Source organism: Bison bison, unplaced genomic scaffold (genome assembly GCF_000754665.1).
Source record: "Bison bison bison isolate TAMUID 2011002044 unplaced genomic scaffold, Bison_UMD1.0 scf7180017864371, whole genome shotgun sequence".
Lineage (NCBI taxonomy): Eukaryota > Metazoa > Chordata > Mammalia > Artiodactyla > Bovidae > Bison > Bison bison.
The window spans coordinates 14,202,338-14,219,700 of NW_011494943.1; the positions used below are offsets into that span (position 1 = coordinate 14,202,338).

Genomic DNA, 17,363 nt, shown 5'->3' on the forward strand with positions numbered 1-17,363 from the left:
CTGGTTTAGAGGTGAAATCCTACCACCTTGTGCATTTAGGCGGGTAAGATTATGCTGATTGGTTATGTGGGAGTAGAATGAACCTCCATGACTGCCATTACTGCTACACAATGAGTGAGGCTGGCAAAAATGCCTGCAGGAGGGACAAAGTTCATTGTTTGAATTCATAGTAAAAAAGAAAAAGCCAATACAGCTTTTCTTAAAAATACCCTTCTCAGAATACAGAAAAGCTGCTGATAACTATCACTGATGCTTTTTTTAAATTACAAGAAAATGCAAACATTTTATTTGAAATATATAAAATATAGCATACATCATAACTATAACAATGGATGAGTTGAACACAGACTATAAATAAATAACCGCATATAAGCTCAATTGTCTTGAATTTGATGATTATGGTGTGGTAATAGAATGTCCTTATTCTTAAAACACAAGCTGAAATATTTAGGGGTAAACGGACATGATTTCTCAAACTTACTCTCAAATGGTTCAAAAAGTAATATGTAAAAGCCATGTATATATAAATAGAGGTACACGCGCGCTTGTGTATACATATACATATATGTGTATACACATCAAAATAGTAAATTAACATTTAACAAATATGGATAAAGATTTGCAGTTCTTTTGTATTTGAAATGATTAAAAATAAGACTGGAGAAGCAGGCGTTAATCTTTTGTTAACATAGTTCTGCCTTCTATGCAGTCTTTTATGACACAAGTTAATAACAGGAACAACTAAAAAATGCAGCACATATCTGCCTTACCCCTCCCCTCCATGATGGCCAGAGACCCCGGCCAAGTTCTGAGTCCTATCGGGAAAAATGCATAGCAATATATTTCTTTATTAAGATTTTTAAAGAGAATTATTTTGGGAATCATTTGTGGTACTTAGTTAAGGCAAACATTCAGGAAAACGACCAGCCACCACACAGCGTTAAACGCATGCAAAGAGCTAACCCTCCGACCACGATGGACAGGGAACCGGCCCTGCGCACTGCATGCCGGGATCTGGAGTTTTTCTTCTCCGCACTGCAAGGCTCTCGGGGATCGCGCGGCCGCTCCCTTATCTCGCGATGCTATCCTATCTTCTTCTGGGCCCTCTGACCCCCTCCCCAGCTAACGTGTTTTTCAAATCCACCAATGGGCGTATAGCGTAAGCTCGAACCAGCCAATCGGAATGCGGAGCCACCGGGAAATTTAAATCGCGCCGGCCGGCTGCACGAGCCACACCGTCCTCGGGCTGACCGTGGTGGACGTTTAGAGGCAGCAGATCCCGCAGCTTGTGCGCCGCGCACCGCCTCCGGTGGACGCTTGAGCCTGCTGTGTAGGTACGAACTGAGGTCGCAGTGCAGCTGGAGCGGCAAAGGCTGGTCCGTAGGCCGCTCTCGGATTGCTGGAGGCGGGAGACGAGTCTCGGGGTAGACGCCCGGCCAGGCTTTGGCCTCTCTGGTCGATGAGGCCTCGGGGGCGTAGTTCGTTGACGAAACGGGTGTTTCACTGTGGATGCGAGTGCATGGGCTTCAGTGCCCGTGGCCTTGCGAACCGCTGCAGTCGCTTTTGAGTAAGAATTAAGAGTCAGGCCCGAGGACGAAAGCCTCGGTAGGGGGCCCGGCGCCTCTGGCTCCTCCTCCGCGGGTTCCCGCTGCTGCTTCCCTGAAATGGGGGTGGGAAGGGGTAGGGGAGGGGACTGGAGATGGAGGTGGCAGTTGGAAGTGCAATCTCTTAATTTGTAAGCCTTGGGTTGGCTGTGTCACAATTTCGTAAAAGAACAGAATGGAATTAAAGATAGCCACTTTGAAGGAGGACTTTTGTGATATTTTGGGAGATTGCTCTTAAGTAGGTGAGTTTGAGTGGAACGCAGCTGATACAGCCTCATTTAATGCATTCACTCAGAATTTCTGGAAATGAAAATGTGCGAGATGCTGAACTGCGTCGCAGGTGTTCAGGGTGGGCAGGAAATTTTATGAAAGTTTATACAAATGTTAACTACGAATCAGATTTTTAAAAATTTTCAAACGTGCAGAATGTATCTGTTTTGGCCATTTAAAGCCTCGGAGCCTCGGAGAAGGCAATGGCACCCCACTCCAGTACTTTTGCCTGGAGAATCCCAGGGACGGGGGAGCCTGGTGGGCTGCTGTCTGTGGGGTCGCACAGAGTAGGACACCACTGAAGCGACTTAGCAGCAGCAGCAGCAGAGCCTCCAGAAGATCTGAATTTGTGGCCCGTACGACATAGATTTTAACTGTAACCTTATTTCCCCTACGTTGTCTTCAGTTAACTATTCATGGATCCTATATAGAGTCTAGAGCCACGCTGTGCAGTGTGGTTGTCACCAAACGCATGTGGCTGGTCTAAACTGAGTTAATGCCGTAAGCGTAAAGTACCTGCAAGATCTCAAAGAATTAGTATGAAAAAAGAATGCAAAATAGTTCAGTAATTTTTTGATGTGTTGAAATGAGAAAATAGATATTGGAGTAAATAAAATATATTATTGAAGTTAATTTCATTTGTTCCTTTTTGCTTTTAACAATCGTGGCTACTAGGAAGCTTAAATTTATACAGCTTGCATTATATTTCTGGTGGACAGTACTGCTCCTGGAAGCCTCAGCCCTTCAGAGGGGAGGGGCCAAATATAGTTTGGCCAAAACTCCTTTTCCATAGTGCTGAAAAAGGAAGTTCCTCCTCTAGTATGGAAATACGAATTGAACGTGTATTTGGTAATTCCCTTAATGCTTATGTTATTGCCAAACAAAGTAATAAAAAGGAAATTTTTTTCTCTCCCTCATCTTGCAGCTTTCTCCCTTTGTCTCATAATCATGTCCACCAATGAGAATGCTAATTCACCAGCTCCCCGCCTTAACAGATTCAAAAACAAGGGGAAAGACAGTACAGTGAGTACCTTCTGTTGTTTTCCTAGTATTTTTTAAATGGGAAGGTATTTGGGAAGGGCGTCAAAACTTTGAGTGAATTTGAAAAATTGTCCTCACTTGGCAACTAACACTGATGTAATAGGTGAGATGATATGTTATCTTTTCTCAAGGAAATGAGGCGTCGCCGAATAGAAGTTAATGTGGAGCTAAGGAAAGCTAAGAAGGATGACCAGATGCTGAAAAGGAGAAATGTCAGCTCTTTTCCTGATGATGCTACTTCTCCACTGCAGGAAAACCGCAACAACCAGGTGAGGATATTTTAGCTTATGAATTATGGTAAACCCAGAAAATCAAAATGAGGCCTTTCTGAGATATTTAAATAACATGTCTTAGCTTTGTGGGTTTTAAGTGTCAAATGTGAAGATGTGTTTTTGTGTGCTCCTGGTCGGTAATTCTGACGGGTTATCTTTTCCCCGCCATCCTCTGTAATCTGTGGAGGCTGATTCCCAGGTTGTCTTTAGCTCTGATCTACCCTTCAAGTTTCCCTGCTTTTCCAGTTGCCAGCTTTTACTTTGAGTTGGCCATTCAAGTGTTCAGTGAAAGTTAGTATGTCCAGAACCAACTTTTTTTCCCTGTCTTTTTCTTTCTCTTTCTCTCCCTTTCCCTTTCTCCCTCCCTCTCTTTTTTTGTACTTGTCACCAGCTTTTTTCAGGTCTTTTTCCTCAGCTGTCTCTTGATTTTCTTTCTGTGCCACATACTGTTTACCTAAAAGTTTTCTTAAAATACTGCTTAAAACATCTTAGAAACTTTATGATTTTAAATCCTTTTTTAAAGGTTTTTTTGAAATTAGACCCATCTTAGAGTTCTACTCATGGAGACTTCATGATTTTATCAGAGTGAATGATTGAGTGAAAGTCACTCAGTCGTGTTCAGCTCTTTGCAACCCCATGGACTATACAGTCCATGGAAGCCAGAATACTCAAGTGGGTAGTCATGCTCTTCTCTGGGGATCTCCCCAAGCCAGGGATTGAACCCAGGTCTCCCATATTGCAGGTGGATTCTTTACCAGCTGAGCCACCAGGGAAACCCCATCCTGGATTTTTAAATTTATCTTTCATCTTTTAAAAATATTGGGCAATTTCCTGCTTTTTTCCCCCACATTATGCTTTCCTTCAGTTCTCCTCATTTTATCAGTGTTCTTTCCCCCCTACCCACACTGAATTCCACCTGTGTTCTGTTTTTCAAGTTTTATAGTCAAATCCCATCTTCTCTTTATAACACTTCTAGGTCATCCTAACAGGAAAAATGCTCCCTTCCCAGAATTCCTGTAGCACCCCATTCTGCACCACAAATGGAGAGTAAATTCTGTATGGTGCTATATACAGTGTTTTATATATATAATCATTTGTTCTATGGTTGTTCAGATTTTACATTTTCCTTGTTGTAAGGTTTTAGGGAGAATGTGATACTGTCTTTTTGAGTTAACTGTAGCTTGGTTCTCAGACAAATACTACAGTTACCTCCAATCTGTAGTCACTACCTGTAATGTTTTTTTTTGTTTGTTTGTTTTGTTTTTTTACTTTATGTGAAGAGCCAACTCACTGGAAATGTAGTCACTACCTGTAATGTTTATGTGTGCTACACCACTGGCGAAATGCATGGATAACAGCCTTAGCTCTGCAGATTCCCCGCACATGGCCTCTGACTCGATCCCTTTTCCCCTAAAAGCATATCTGAATACAAGTGATTGAGACTAATGTAGGAATAACCTTCACAGTGCTCTAGTCCATTTTTTTAACCTATTCACAGCTACTTTTTTTAGTGACTAGATGCTGGGATACTTCATCACTTAAGACATCATTTAGTCATGACACCAAATTTGAGGATTGTTTTATATATTAATGAATATTTAACAGGTGAATTTAAATGTGGGACAAACTTTTAGTAACTGATTATAAACATAGAAATGTCTTCATGTTTGGATTGCATTGTATTTAATCTTAAAAATGATAATTTGAAAATTAATTTCCCTGTTCTTGTAGGGCACTGTAAATTGGTCTGTTGATGATATTGTCAAAGGCATAAATAGCAACAATTTGGAAAGCCAGCTCCAAGCTACTCAAGCTGCTAGGTAAGTCTTGTCTTCTGTAGCATGAGTAAACTAAGAAATCAGCCTTTTTACATTTTGCGATGGCAGGTGGTGCATAGAGTAAAGGTTAAGCCAGGCCTAGGCGAATTTTCCGGAGAAGGCAATGACACCCCACTCCAGTACTCCTGCCTGGAAAATCCCATGGATGGAGGAGCCTTGTAGGCTGCAGTCCATGGGGTCGAGAAGAGTCGGACAGGACGGAGCAACTTCACTTTCACTTTTCACTTTCATGCATTGGAGAAGGAAATAGCAACCCACTCCAGTGTTCTTGCCTGGAGAATCCCAGGGATGGGGGAGCCTGGTGGGCTGCCGTCTATGGGGTCGCACAGAGTCGGACACGACTGAAGCGACTTAGCAGCAGCAGGCCAGTTTTCATTATAATCTTTGCTAATCTAAAATTTTCTGTAGTTGCCTAAAATTACATCTACCTCCAGTGATACTTTTTTGACATACTTAAGAAATGTTTTTTTGTCACTGGCATTTCAAGTCAGTGTCAGGAAAGTGGGATTAGCACACTCATTTAGAATGGTTCATCCATTTAGGAAATAAATATATTCTATTTATTAGACTCTTCCCACCCGCCATACATAACTATCTGTGACATCCATATTATAAGGGTTGATGATCTCTGCAGCCTCACAGCGGGGAGAAGCAGGTCCCATTGGCAGAAGATCAGGGAAACGTGTGTCCCCACTGCTGGCCAGAGTAATGCGGGCTAATGGACTGTGATGCTGTCGTACTGGCCAAGTGTTTAAGAAGTGGCAAGATCTAAAATAGATTTCTGCAGAGAGAAGGGTTCTGCGTCATTGGTAATATTTCAGTTTTGGAAAAAGTAGTTTAAGACACTACCTGTGGTAGCACCATGCAAACAGTCTGCTCAGTTTCTCTTAAATTCCAGGATATCTCAGCATTTAGTCTTTACTGTAAAAGGTTACTTAAAGTTCTAAACTCTTGGATTAAGATGCATTTTAAATTGTGTTTTTTATATGAACTTGTTTGGTCTCGAGTTGGCATTTTAAATTGTTGTGTTTTTTGTTTTTTTTTCCCCCCCCGTATGAACTTGTTTGGTTAATCACCTTCAACTTTTGTTTCTCTTTTTGCTTACCCATAGGAAACTGCTTTCTAGGGAAAAGCAGCCCCCTATTGACAACATAATCCGGGCTGGTTTGATTCCAAAATTTGTGTCCTTCTTGGGAAGAACTGATTGTAGTCCCATTCAGTTCGAATCTGCTTGGGCCCTCACTAACATTGCTTCTGGGACATCAGAACAGACCAAGGCTGTGGTAGACGGAGGCGCTATCCCAGCATTCATTTCTCTGTTGGCATCTCCCCATGCTCACATCAGTGAACAAGCTGTATGGGCTCTAGGAAACATTGCAGGTACTTGGATTTGAAATTGACTGAATGTCTCCAGTCATACTGAGGTTGGCAGAAGTGTCTTAGTGTATTTGTTGCATCAAGACACTGGTGTACTCAGTAACTGAAATTAATGGCGCTAGACAGGTAGTCATGGTTAACTTAGCCGCTGTCTTTTTTTTTAAGGTGATGGTTCAGTTTTCCGAGACTTGGTTATCAAGTATGGTGCAGTTGATCCGCTACTGGCACTTCTGGCTGTCCCTGATATGTCATCTCTAGCAGTAAGTTACTTACCATAAGTCAACGTTTCTCACTGATTCTCATTTTTCTACCCCCCTTAGAAAACAGCACTTCATTGCGTTTTTCTTTCCCCCCAGTGTGGTTACTTACGTAATCTTACCTGGACGCTTTCAAATCTTTGTCGCAACAAGAATCCTGCACCCCCCTTAGAGGCTATTGAGCAGATTCTTCCTACTTTAGTACGTCTCCTGCATCACGATGATCCAGAAGTATTAGCTGATACCTGCTGGGCTATTTCCTACCTTACTGATGGTCCAAATGAACGGATTGAAATGGTTGTGAAAACTGGTGTTGTACCCCAACTTGTGAAGCTTTTAGGAGCTACTGAATTGCCAATTGTGGTAAGTTGATTTTCAAATGAGAATATAAAGTATAAGGAGCACAATCAGTTGGTATCAATATTGACATTGTATATTTTAGGCCATAATGAGCCTCTTACCTGTCAAAACTTTTAGGGTGTAGAGATTTTGAGTACTGCTGGAGTAGATAAAAGATAACTGCCAGCGTCAACTTTTTTTTCCTTTCAGACTCCTGCGCTCAGAGCCATAGGAAATATTGTCACTGGGACAGATGAACAAACACAGGTTGTAATAGATGCAGGAGCACTTGCTGTATTTCCCAGCCTGCTGACAAACTCCAAAACTAATATTCAGAAGGAAGCTACGTGGACAATGTCAAACATCACAGCTGGCCGCCAGGACCAGATACAACAAGTTGTGAATCATGGATTAGTCCCATTCCTTGTTGGCCTTCTCTCAAAGGTACTATAGCCTTAGGACTTAATGGGCAGGCACTTGGTAGAGTTGTACTTCTTAAGATTCTTAATGTACTAATGCTAGGTTATATTTAACAGTCCTTTGCTAGATAATAGTGACCTTTTTACTTTAGCTTGGATAGAACCAATTGGAAGTCTTAATCACTTTCTTCTAAAACAGTAGTTTTGGAATCTTATGGCCATTCTGAAATAAACCTGTTTCTTTATGTTAATTAGGCAGACTTTAAGACACAAAAGGAAGCCGCATGGGCTGTGAACAACTATACAAGTGGCGGAACTGTTGAGCAGATCGTGTACCTTGTTCATTGCGGCATAATAGAGCCGTTGATGAACCTCCTCACTGCAAAGGATACCAAAATTGTTCTGGTTATTCTGGATGCTGTTTCAAATATCTTTCGGGTAAGGCTTAACAAGACGGCATTTGTTTGAATTTGGACTCGATAATTGGTGTACCATTTAGATGATGGAGTGAGGGGCAGCTGAGTTTACTCAGTTAACCACAGAATCAGAAAACCTGTTAATGTGGGCCACACTCTTGATAAAAGATGTGGCAAAGGATTATGAGAGAGAGAAAGGAGATGACAGATGCATGATGTGACCTGAATTGAGGCCAGGTACGTAGATGAACGCTGTTCATACACATTTATTTTGTCAAGCATTAGTTCCCCTAATTTCATACTAAACTTTGGTGAAATTAAATTTGAATGACCTGGTTAATTATATTTTTCTTTTGGTTCCATTCCCAATTGATCAAAGTGTGATAGCACATGGCACTTGATCGTAATGTTTAATGGGTTTAATGGTTGCTTGGTCCCACCGAACAACTTTAAACCTCTGAGTATGGAAATTTTTACATAATCAAAGTTGAGTTTATAGTAATGATCCCTAATGTATATATCACCTAGCTTAAATAATTTGTCAACATTTGGCCTCTCTTTCTCCTCACCCTTTTATTTTGAAGCAAGTCAGTTATTTCATTTTTAAATATTTATGTCTCTTCTGAAAGTTGAGGACTTTAAAAACATAGCTAGCCATGATAATCATTTGTGTATATACCTAATAGATTCTTGATATCAACAAATAGTCCAGTTAGGGGAATTTCTTTTTACATACCTTAGGTTATTACCCTTGAACAGTGGTTCTCTTGCTTGATTTCCATACACCTTGGGATTGTCTGGGGTGCTTTTATACCAGTAATTTTCTATTCCCATCACAGACCAGTGGGCCTGGATATAGTGTTGTTTTTTAAGTTACCCAAGTGATTTTGATACACAGGAAAGGTTGAGAACTATAGTAACATCTTCATGGCTGAAAGCTACAAAAGTAGCTGCGAAGAGCAAGTACAGATCTGATTCCTTTGAATTGTTAAAAATGTGCAGTTGCATTTTATCTCATAGGGTTGTGAAGGAACTGCTAAAATGTGTGTTTCTGTCTGATATATATTGATAGTCAAACATAGACATTGTTTTCTTCATTAAAAGAGTTCATTCAAAGTTTAGTCTTCTAAACGTGGACTTTTTTTCAGGCTGCTGAGAAACTAGGTGAGACTGAGAAACTTGGTATAATGATTGAGGAATGTGGAGGTTTGGACAAAATCGAAGCTCTGCAAAACCATGAAAACGAGTCTGTGTACAAAGCGTCATTAAACTTGATTGAGAAGTATTTCTCTGTAGAGGTGAGTAAACTGGTGGTATTGATAGCTGGGAAGGTTAAGCCCCTAAGATATTTTTCCTCATGCTTTCTTAATGAGTCTTGATAAACATAGTAAAATATCAGCATAAGTATGCTATTGCATATAACATACATGTTTGTTCCTCTAATGTTTTGCTTGATAATAATACCATCTTTTAACTTGAAATACTAAAAAGTCACCAGTTTCCTTCGGAATGAATAACCTCACGGATCTTAGACTGAGAGTCAGTTTGTGTAGGAGCTGGAGAAGTGGGCCAACCCCACAGCCATCCACTGGCCTAATAGGCTGTTTTCTTCTTGACTACTGAAGAGTGACAGGTTAAGGAAATCTCTTTTTCTGTTATTGTAGTAGCATTTAAAAAAGTAACTTATTTTTGTCTGTGATGGGTCTTTGTTGCTATGCAAGGGCTTTCTCTAGTTGTAGCGAGAGGAAGCTACCCTCTAGTCGTGGTGTGCAGGCTTCTCATCACGGTGGCCTCCTGTTGCGGAGCACAGGCTCCAGGCCGTAAGGACTTCAGTAGTTGTGGCTCGTGGGCTTCGTTGCCCCACAGCACGTGGGGTCTTCTCCGACCAGGGATCGAACCCATGTCCCTTGCGTTAGCAGGCAGGTTCTTAACCACTGGACCACCATAATTATGGGAAGTCCCATAATTTTTTATTGACGTATAGTTGATTTATAGTGTGTTTAATTACTACTATACAGTGAAGTGATTCAGTTACACATACATATATTCTTTTCCATTACGGTTTATCATAGGATATTGAATATAATTCTCTGTTATACAGTAGGACCTTGTTGTTAATCCATTCTGTATATAAAAATTTACATTTGCTAACCTCGACCTGCTACGCCATCTCTTCCCCCAATCTCCTCCCACTTGGCAACCACCTGTCTGTTTTCTATGTCCATGACTATGTTTCTGTTTGGTAGATAGGTTCAATTGTGTTATATTTTAGATTCCACATATAAGTGATATGTCGCTCTGATGACTTACTTCACTTAGTATGATAACCTCTAGTTGCATCCCTGTTACAGTAGCATTTCTTAACCTCTTCAGAACCTTCCCCTCTCAGGCAAACTTCAGTAGCCCTCCCTCCACTATTTGAGTTATTAAAATATGGTTCAAGATTAAAAGTGAGATATGCAAATGAAGACCTTAAGAGTGAATACATACAGGTGTTGTGCTAAGTGAAATGAGTCAGACAGAGTAAGACACATACCATAAGATTTCTCTTGTATGTGGGATGTTTGAGGCAGGGGAAAAACAACACGTCAGCTCATAGAACAGATGGGTGGTTGCCAGAGGTTGAGGGTGGGAGAAATGAGTAAACTTTTTTTGTTTTTGTTTTCAGCTTAAATAAATTGAGATAAAAGAGTAAAGTGTAAATATAGATTGTTAGGCAGCTACCTCTTAGAAATGTGCCAAATTTATGGGATTATATTGTTTTGTTTTTAAATATTTGCAGGAAGAGGAAGATCAAAACGTTGTGCCAGAAACTACCTCTGAAGGCTACACATTCCGAGTGCAGGACGGCTCCGCTGGGACCTTCAGCTTTTAGCTGCGCACCCGAGGTTGACGCTGTTCGTTGTGCACTATGTTTGGTATAAGTTTGTCTCACTGTTTCTCTACTAAGAACTCTTTTTAAATGTGGTTTGTTATTGTAGCACTTTTTACAACAAAACTATACTTGAACAGTTCCAAACTGTACATACTGTATGAAGCTTCTCCTCTCAATGGGTTTCTTGTTTCTATGTGGAATTTCATATCTTGCAGTGTCCTGTAAATAAAGATTAAATTCCACCCTTTTCTTTACGTCACCATGCCAATGTGTTACTTTCTAATGTAGAGCTCTCACAGGTTGCGAACGAAAGGGAGTTGAACTTGAACCCATGTGACTGCACTGGGGTGTATCTGGTGGCAGGCAGCGCTTGATGTAAGGTCTGTCATGTCATCAAGGATACAGAATTGATAGCTTCCTGTCTGCTTCTGAATTCTGGCTTTGCTCTAGGCTGCTTCCCCGTTTGGGTGGTGAGAAATGGCCCTTGGAATGTCACGGGACATTTTTCACTGGACAAGTTTTTCACCAAAGAACAAATAAAATTTCCCAGAACCCCTCAGCCAGTGTCTTTTTAAGTCATACTGGCCACTGGGATAAAAATCTTAAATTTCTCCCGGAGTCACAAGTGGAATTCATTCCTCCCAACGTTCAAGGCTGAAAGTGAGTTCAAGGCTGCACCTGGGAAAATTTGACTGGTAAGGGGTGGGGTCCACGTATTGAGTCTGGTCCTTGTAATTCCCAGGTGCCGTCTGGGTTGTGAAAGCCACCACGTTAGCAGAAAAGGAAGGGGTCGGGTAGAGTCTTAACTACAGTATCCCAGAAGTCTTAGGAAAGCAAAAGGCATCTCTAATCTACTACTGTCAGTTTCCACTTTGTGGATTATTGGAACAAGGAGCAAATGCTTCATGGAGATAAAAGCTATGATGGCGGGCATGGGGTGGAAGACTCAAGTTGAACACAATTTATGACCTACTGTATTCAGTAAGACAAGATAGTTCTTCGAGTCGGTTGTATAATGCAAGGAATTGCCATTTACTTCTCAGTGGGTCCAAGCCCTTCCCCTGTTCATCGACATATACGTTTTGCCTTTTGTAGGTAACAGGGTTTTTTAAAGTTCTCTTCTCAAAGGTGGTCATCTTGTTGGGGAGCAGAAACGCTTCAGCTGATGTGTATTTAAAACACCTCCAACAGCCGAATTCTTAACACGGAACATGAAACCTGTTACAGGTGTTCCTCTTAAGTGCAGGGCACCTTGTTTGGAGCCCTAGTGTTTTCTCAGCTTTCTCTGTGCAGTCTTCAGGCAGGAGGACAGAAGTAACCAGACTGGAGCTCTGTCCTCCCTTCCCTGCCTAAGTCTTGCTCCACTCCCCTTTTCCCTCCCCTTCCCACAATGTGAATCCCTTCTTAGTTGCTGCATCCGAAAGTCTTTAGCCTGAGAAAATGTGGAGATGAGCCTGCACATCCGAGGCTTTCACTGTAAGGTAGGTGGAGCTTTACGGTTTTAAAGGCACTAGTGTAACACACTTTGATAGGAGTATGAGGCCCGGATTTGTTAGCGTGAAGGCATGACTTGGTGAAGTCATGGACAGGAGACAGCTGCTTTCCAAAAATACATTTTCATGTTTTAGATAAAATTCCTAACATGCTAGTTTCCTTGAAAATCCAGAGAGGCATTTGTATGTTTTTATTGAACTTAACTAGATAAAATCTAATGCCTTTTGAGTTTTTATATTCAGCTTGATTTTAAGAAGTGACAAAACAGCCCCCAAATTTTCCCTCCTGCATTAAATGATAATTTCTAAATTATGGGCTTCCCAGGTGGCTCCGTGGTAAAGAATCCACCTGCCAATGAAGGAGACTCCATTCAATCCCTGGGTCAGGAAGATACCCTGGCGTGGGAAATGGCAACCAACTCCAGTATTCTTGCCTGGGAAACTATGGGCAGACGTGTCTGATAGGCTACAGTCCACGGGGTCGCAGGGTTAGACACACCTGAGTGAGCATGCATGTGTAAATTGCATTAACATACTGCATTTTTAAGCTGCTAGCAGTTTTAAATCTCATCTAAGATTTTAATAAACCATCACTGCCTATGATGACTTCATTTTTGTATTGTCGTAAGGAAGATGGGAAAGCAAAGTTTCAAATATCAAAGTAAAAACTGCTGATACTTATTTTGCTTGTTGAAAAATTCTTAAAAAGTTAACAGGAAAAGATTGAACATCAGTGCTAAGTATTTCCTGAGTGTTTTTTAAATTAGTTTTTTATTGTAGTAGCTTTACAATGTTGTATTTGTTTCTGCTATACTTCCTGGAGTATTGATTCTTTAAATTGCCAATGTATCTTGGCTGTAAAATCCTATCAAGCAACTTGACTATTTTTAGAATAAGTTAGGAAATAAACTACGAGCAAAGCTAGAGGAGGTGGTGGAACTCCAGTTGAGCTATTTCAAATCCTAAGAGATGATGCTGTGAAAGTGCTGCACTCAATATGCCAGCGAATTTGGAAAACTCAGCAGTGCCCACAGGACTGGAAAAGGTCAGTTTTCATTCCAATCCCAAAGAAAGGCAATGCCAAAGAATGCTCAACTACCACAAAATTGCTCTCATCTCACACACAAGTAAAATAATGCTCAGAATTCTCCAAGCCAGGCTTCAACAGTACGTGAACCGTGAACTTCCAGATGTTCAAGCTGGTTTTAGAAAAGACAGAGGAACCAGAGATCAAATTGCCAACATCCTCTGGATCATCGAAGAAGCAAGAGTTCCAGAAAAACATCTGATTTCTGCTTTATTGGCTATGCCAAAGCCTTTGATTGTGTGGATCACCACAAACTGGAAAATACTAGACCACCTGACCTGCCTCCTAAGAAATCTGTCAGGAAGCAACAATTAGAACTGGACATGGAACAACAGACTGGTTCCAAATAGGGAAAGGAGTACATCAAGGCTGTATATTGTCACTGTGCTTATTTATCTTATATTCAGAGTACATAATGAGAAGCACTGGGCTGGATGAAGCACAAACTGGAATCAAGATTGCAGGGAGGAATATCAATAACCTCAGATGTGCAGATGACACCATCCTTATGGTGGAAAGCGAAGAACTAAAGAGCCTCTTAATGAAAGTGAAAGAGGAGAGTGAAAAAGTTGGCTTAAAATTCAACATTCAGAAAACTAAGATCATGGCATCTGGTCCTACCACTTCATGGCAAATAGATGGGGAAACAGTGGAAACTGACAGACTTTAGGGGCTCCAGAATCACCGCAGGTGGTGACTGCAGCCATGAAATTAAAAGACGCTTGCTCCTTGGAAGAAAAGCTACAACCAACCTAGACAGCATATTAAAAAGCAGAGACATTGCAGACAAAGGTCCGTCTAGTCTAAGCTATGGTTTTTTCAGTAGTCATGTATGGATGTGAGAGTTGAACTATAAAGAAAGCTGAGTGCAAAGAATTGATGCTTTTGAACTGTGGTGTTGGAGAAGACTTGAGAGTCCCTTGGACTGCAGGGAGATCCAGCCAGTCCATCCTAAAGGAAATCAGTCCTGAGTATTCACTGGAAGGACTGATGTTGAAGCTGAAACAATAAACTTTCGCCACCTGATGCAAAGAGCTGACTCATTTGTAAAAACCCTGATGCTGGGAAAGATTGAAGGCAGGAGGAGAAGGGGATGACAGAGGATGAGATGGTTGGATGGCATCACCGACTCAAGGCACGTGAGTTTGAGTAAACTCTGGGGGTTCATGATTGACAGGGAGGCCTGGCATGCCACAGTCCATGGAGTTGCAAACAGTTGGACACAACTGAGCAACTGAACTGAACTGAGGAAATAAACATTTGTTTTCTCAAGAGTGTTTGTTTTCTTCTCCTCATCCTCTACCTTTCTGTGACTGCCTTATCCCTGAAAAGAAATTCTGGATAATTCTTGTTACAGTACATCCTTGTTAAATAGGATTTTTGCTTCGGCATTAGGCGTCTTAAATTGCTCTTATTTATTTTGCACTTTCCAGAACCAAGTCAATTAAAACCAAAATTGTGCTCATCAAAGTGGCATGTTCCTTTCCATTATAAATAGCAGTTTTTGTTTGTATGGGCAGTTGGGAACCTTGTGAGCCACAGGACCCCAAGTTCAGAAGGCCATTAAGGGAAGTGTAGCTGGCTGCTCCTTCCCTCCCTCCACCCTTGCTGAAGCTTGCCAAGACCCAGCTGGCTGATTTTGCAAAGCCCTTGAAATATGTCATTAATGGTGCTTGCTTTTGAGATGGGGCTGTTGACCTAATTTGTGATGAACAAAACCTGGCCAAATCATGCCGTGCTCCCCTCCCCGCAGGGAAAGTGTTCGTGAAAAGTGTTTAGCAACATCACCGATTTAAATAACCTCAGCTGATAAAGATGATAGAAAACACTCCAGCTATCAAGTAGGATTTTTTGAGGACAGAAGAGCAATTTAATTTTGAGCATTTGTATGTTAAACGGCATGTTGTTGGCATCGTTTGAAAGCAGAATTCTGGTGTCTATAAACGCCCAGTTCCTCCTAAATATTTGGGACAGTTTCATAACACTGTGTAGGAGTTGTGCACAGCAAACCCTCTTAAATTGATCAGTTTGTGCATTCCTCTCAGGCTTTTCACAATAAAAAATGTCTCCCTATCCTAGTTCCTAGAGTGGTGCAATGGAATGGACTATTAATTAGGAGCCAGATCAGCCTAAGTTAAAATCTGTCTCTACTGTATTTTAGTGAGCGTCCTTTGGGTTATCTGTGTAGCCCACAATCCCTCGTGGGCTGTACCCTGCAATAGGTTACCATATAATGTCTGATTACCATATAATAGCAGTATGCTAGGTAAATATTGTAGTCATAGAACAGCTATTCCCCACTTTTTTTTTTTTTATGTAATTATTTTCTGTTTTGGCTGCACCACACAGCGTGTGGGTTCTTGGTTCCTTCACCAGGGATGGAACCCACACCGCCTGCATGAGAAGCATGGAGTCTTAACCACTGGATTACCAGCGAAGTCCCTATTCCCAACCTTTAACAACAAAGGTTTCTTTGCTGTTCTTCCACAGACCTCTATTTTGATATTTACCTCCTCAGTTCAGTTCAGTTCAGTTCAGTTCAGTCTCTCATTCGTGTCCGACTCTTTGCGACCCCATGAATCGCAGCACGCCAGGCCTCCCTGTCCTTCACCAACTACCGGAGTTCACTCAGACTCCTGTCCATCGAGTTGGTGATGCCATCCAGCCATCTCATCCTGTGTCATCCCCTTCTCCTGCCTTCAGTCTTTCCAAGCATCAGGGGTCTTTACTAGTGAGTTGGCTCTTCATATCAAGTGGCCAACCAGTGGAGCTTCAGCTTCAGCATCAATCCTTCTAATGAATTTTAAGGGTTGATTTCCTTTAGGATTTACTGGTTTGATCTTGCCGTCCAGAGTCTTCATCAGCACAATAGATGGAAAGCATCAGTTCTTCGGCGCTCAGGCTTTGTGGTCCAACTCTCACATCTGTACATGACTACTGGAAAATCCATGACTTATTAACTATATGGACCTTTGCTGACAAAGTGATATCTCAGCTTTTTAATATGCTGTGTAGGTTTGTCATAGCAAGTGTCTTTTAATTTCATGGCTTCAGTCACCATCTGCAGTGATTTTGGAGCCCAAGAAAATAAAATCTGACAACATATAGGCCTTTACTTGCGATACGAAGCTGCTTAGGTGAGCAAACATTTTACCAAGAAACAATCAAACAAAGCTGTGTTTTCTACTCTGAATGAGGTTGAATGTTTAGAACTTGAACAGATTCAGGTAGGGATGTGTGTTTGTTAGTTTCCCAGTCATGTCTGACTTTTGCAACCCGGTGGACTGTAGCCCATCAGGCTCCTCTGTCCATGGAATTCTCCAGGCAAGAGTACTGGAGTAGGTTGCCATTCCCTTCTGCAGGGGATCTTCCCAACCCAGGGATTGAACCCAGGTCTCTTGCCTTGCAGGCAGATTCTTTACCATCTGAGTCACCAGGGAAGCCCTCAGGGAGAGATATTGGAAGCTTAGTCATAAAAACAAAGGAATTTGAGAAAGAATTGGATGACTCAGAAAACTTTGAATTCATTCAAAATGAATGAAAAAGGATAATGTAAATACATAAATATTAGTAGGCTGTTCCAACTGTAGTTATGAAAGACATGATTTTTTAGCAAAACTGTTGGATTACAAGAGAAATGTGGAAAAATACATGGAAATGAGAAGACCTTTAAAAACAGGCTTAAACCACATTTTTAGATGACCAGTGACTATCCCCACTCTTAATTTTTGTACATCTCTTCAAACAATTTCTTTTTTTTTTTTTCAAACAATTTCTCTGTCACATCAAGGAAACATTAACTTAGTGAATGTGAAACTTGTTTCTTCTTGGTAACTTTGTAAAATAACCTTTTCTTATGTTACAGAGGTAATCCTAATTTTGGAAAATTTTAAAAACCCACCACCACAAAGATTAAAATAGCCTAAAATCTCACCATTAGATTGTATATTTTTTCATAGATAGGAATTCTTTTTCAAGTTAGTTTTAATTTTATTAGAAAAGAATACAAGGAAAAATATGACCACAAGATGTTTACTTAGTAGTAACATGTGCATAATTAAACACAGGAACAGTT

At 41.0% G+C, this 17,363-nt stretch overlaps 1 protein-coding gene across 1 annotated transcript; it reads left to right on the forward strand.

Annotated features, from left to right (window-relative positions):
- Positions 1–1,188: 1,188 nt before the first annotated feature.
- Positions 1,189–10,957, forward strand: KPNA2 (karyopherin alpha 2 (RAG cohort 1, importin alpha 1)). Its single transcript, XM_010856403.1, has 11 exons — positions 1,189–1,334; positions 2,800–2,897; positions 3,047–3,184; positions 4,919–5,007; positions 6,137–6,405; positions 6,568–6,662; positions 6,759–7,022; positions 7,209–7,442; positions 7,673–7,855; positions 8,982–9,131; positions 10,616–10,957. The coding sequence occupies exons 2-11, from the start codon at positions 2,823–2,825 to the stop codon at positions 10,706–10,708; spliced, it is 1,590 nt and encodes a 529-aa protein (XP_010854705.1). The 5' UTR covers positions 1,189–1,334; positions 2,800–2,822; the 3' UTR covers positions 10,709–10,957.
- The last annotated feature ends 6,406 nt before the right edge of the window (positions 10,958–17,363 follow it).

Excerpts from the sequence above, each read along its gene's own strand:
- KPNA2 (XM_010856403.1), top strand. The coding sequence starts at position 2,823 with ATGTCCACCAATGAGAATGCTAATTCACCAGCTCCCCGCCTTAACAGA. Across the intron at positions 6,663-6,758 it reads CTGATATGTCATCTCTAGCA|TGTGGTTACTTACGTAATCT; the intron begins GTAAGTTACTTA and ends CTTTCCCCCCAG. Across the intron at positions 7,443-7,672 it reads TTGTTGGCCTTCTCTCAAAG|GCAGACTTTAAGACACAAAA; the intron begins GTACTATAGCCT and ends TATGTTAATTAG.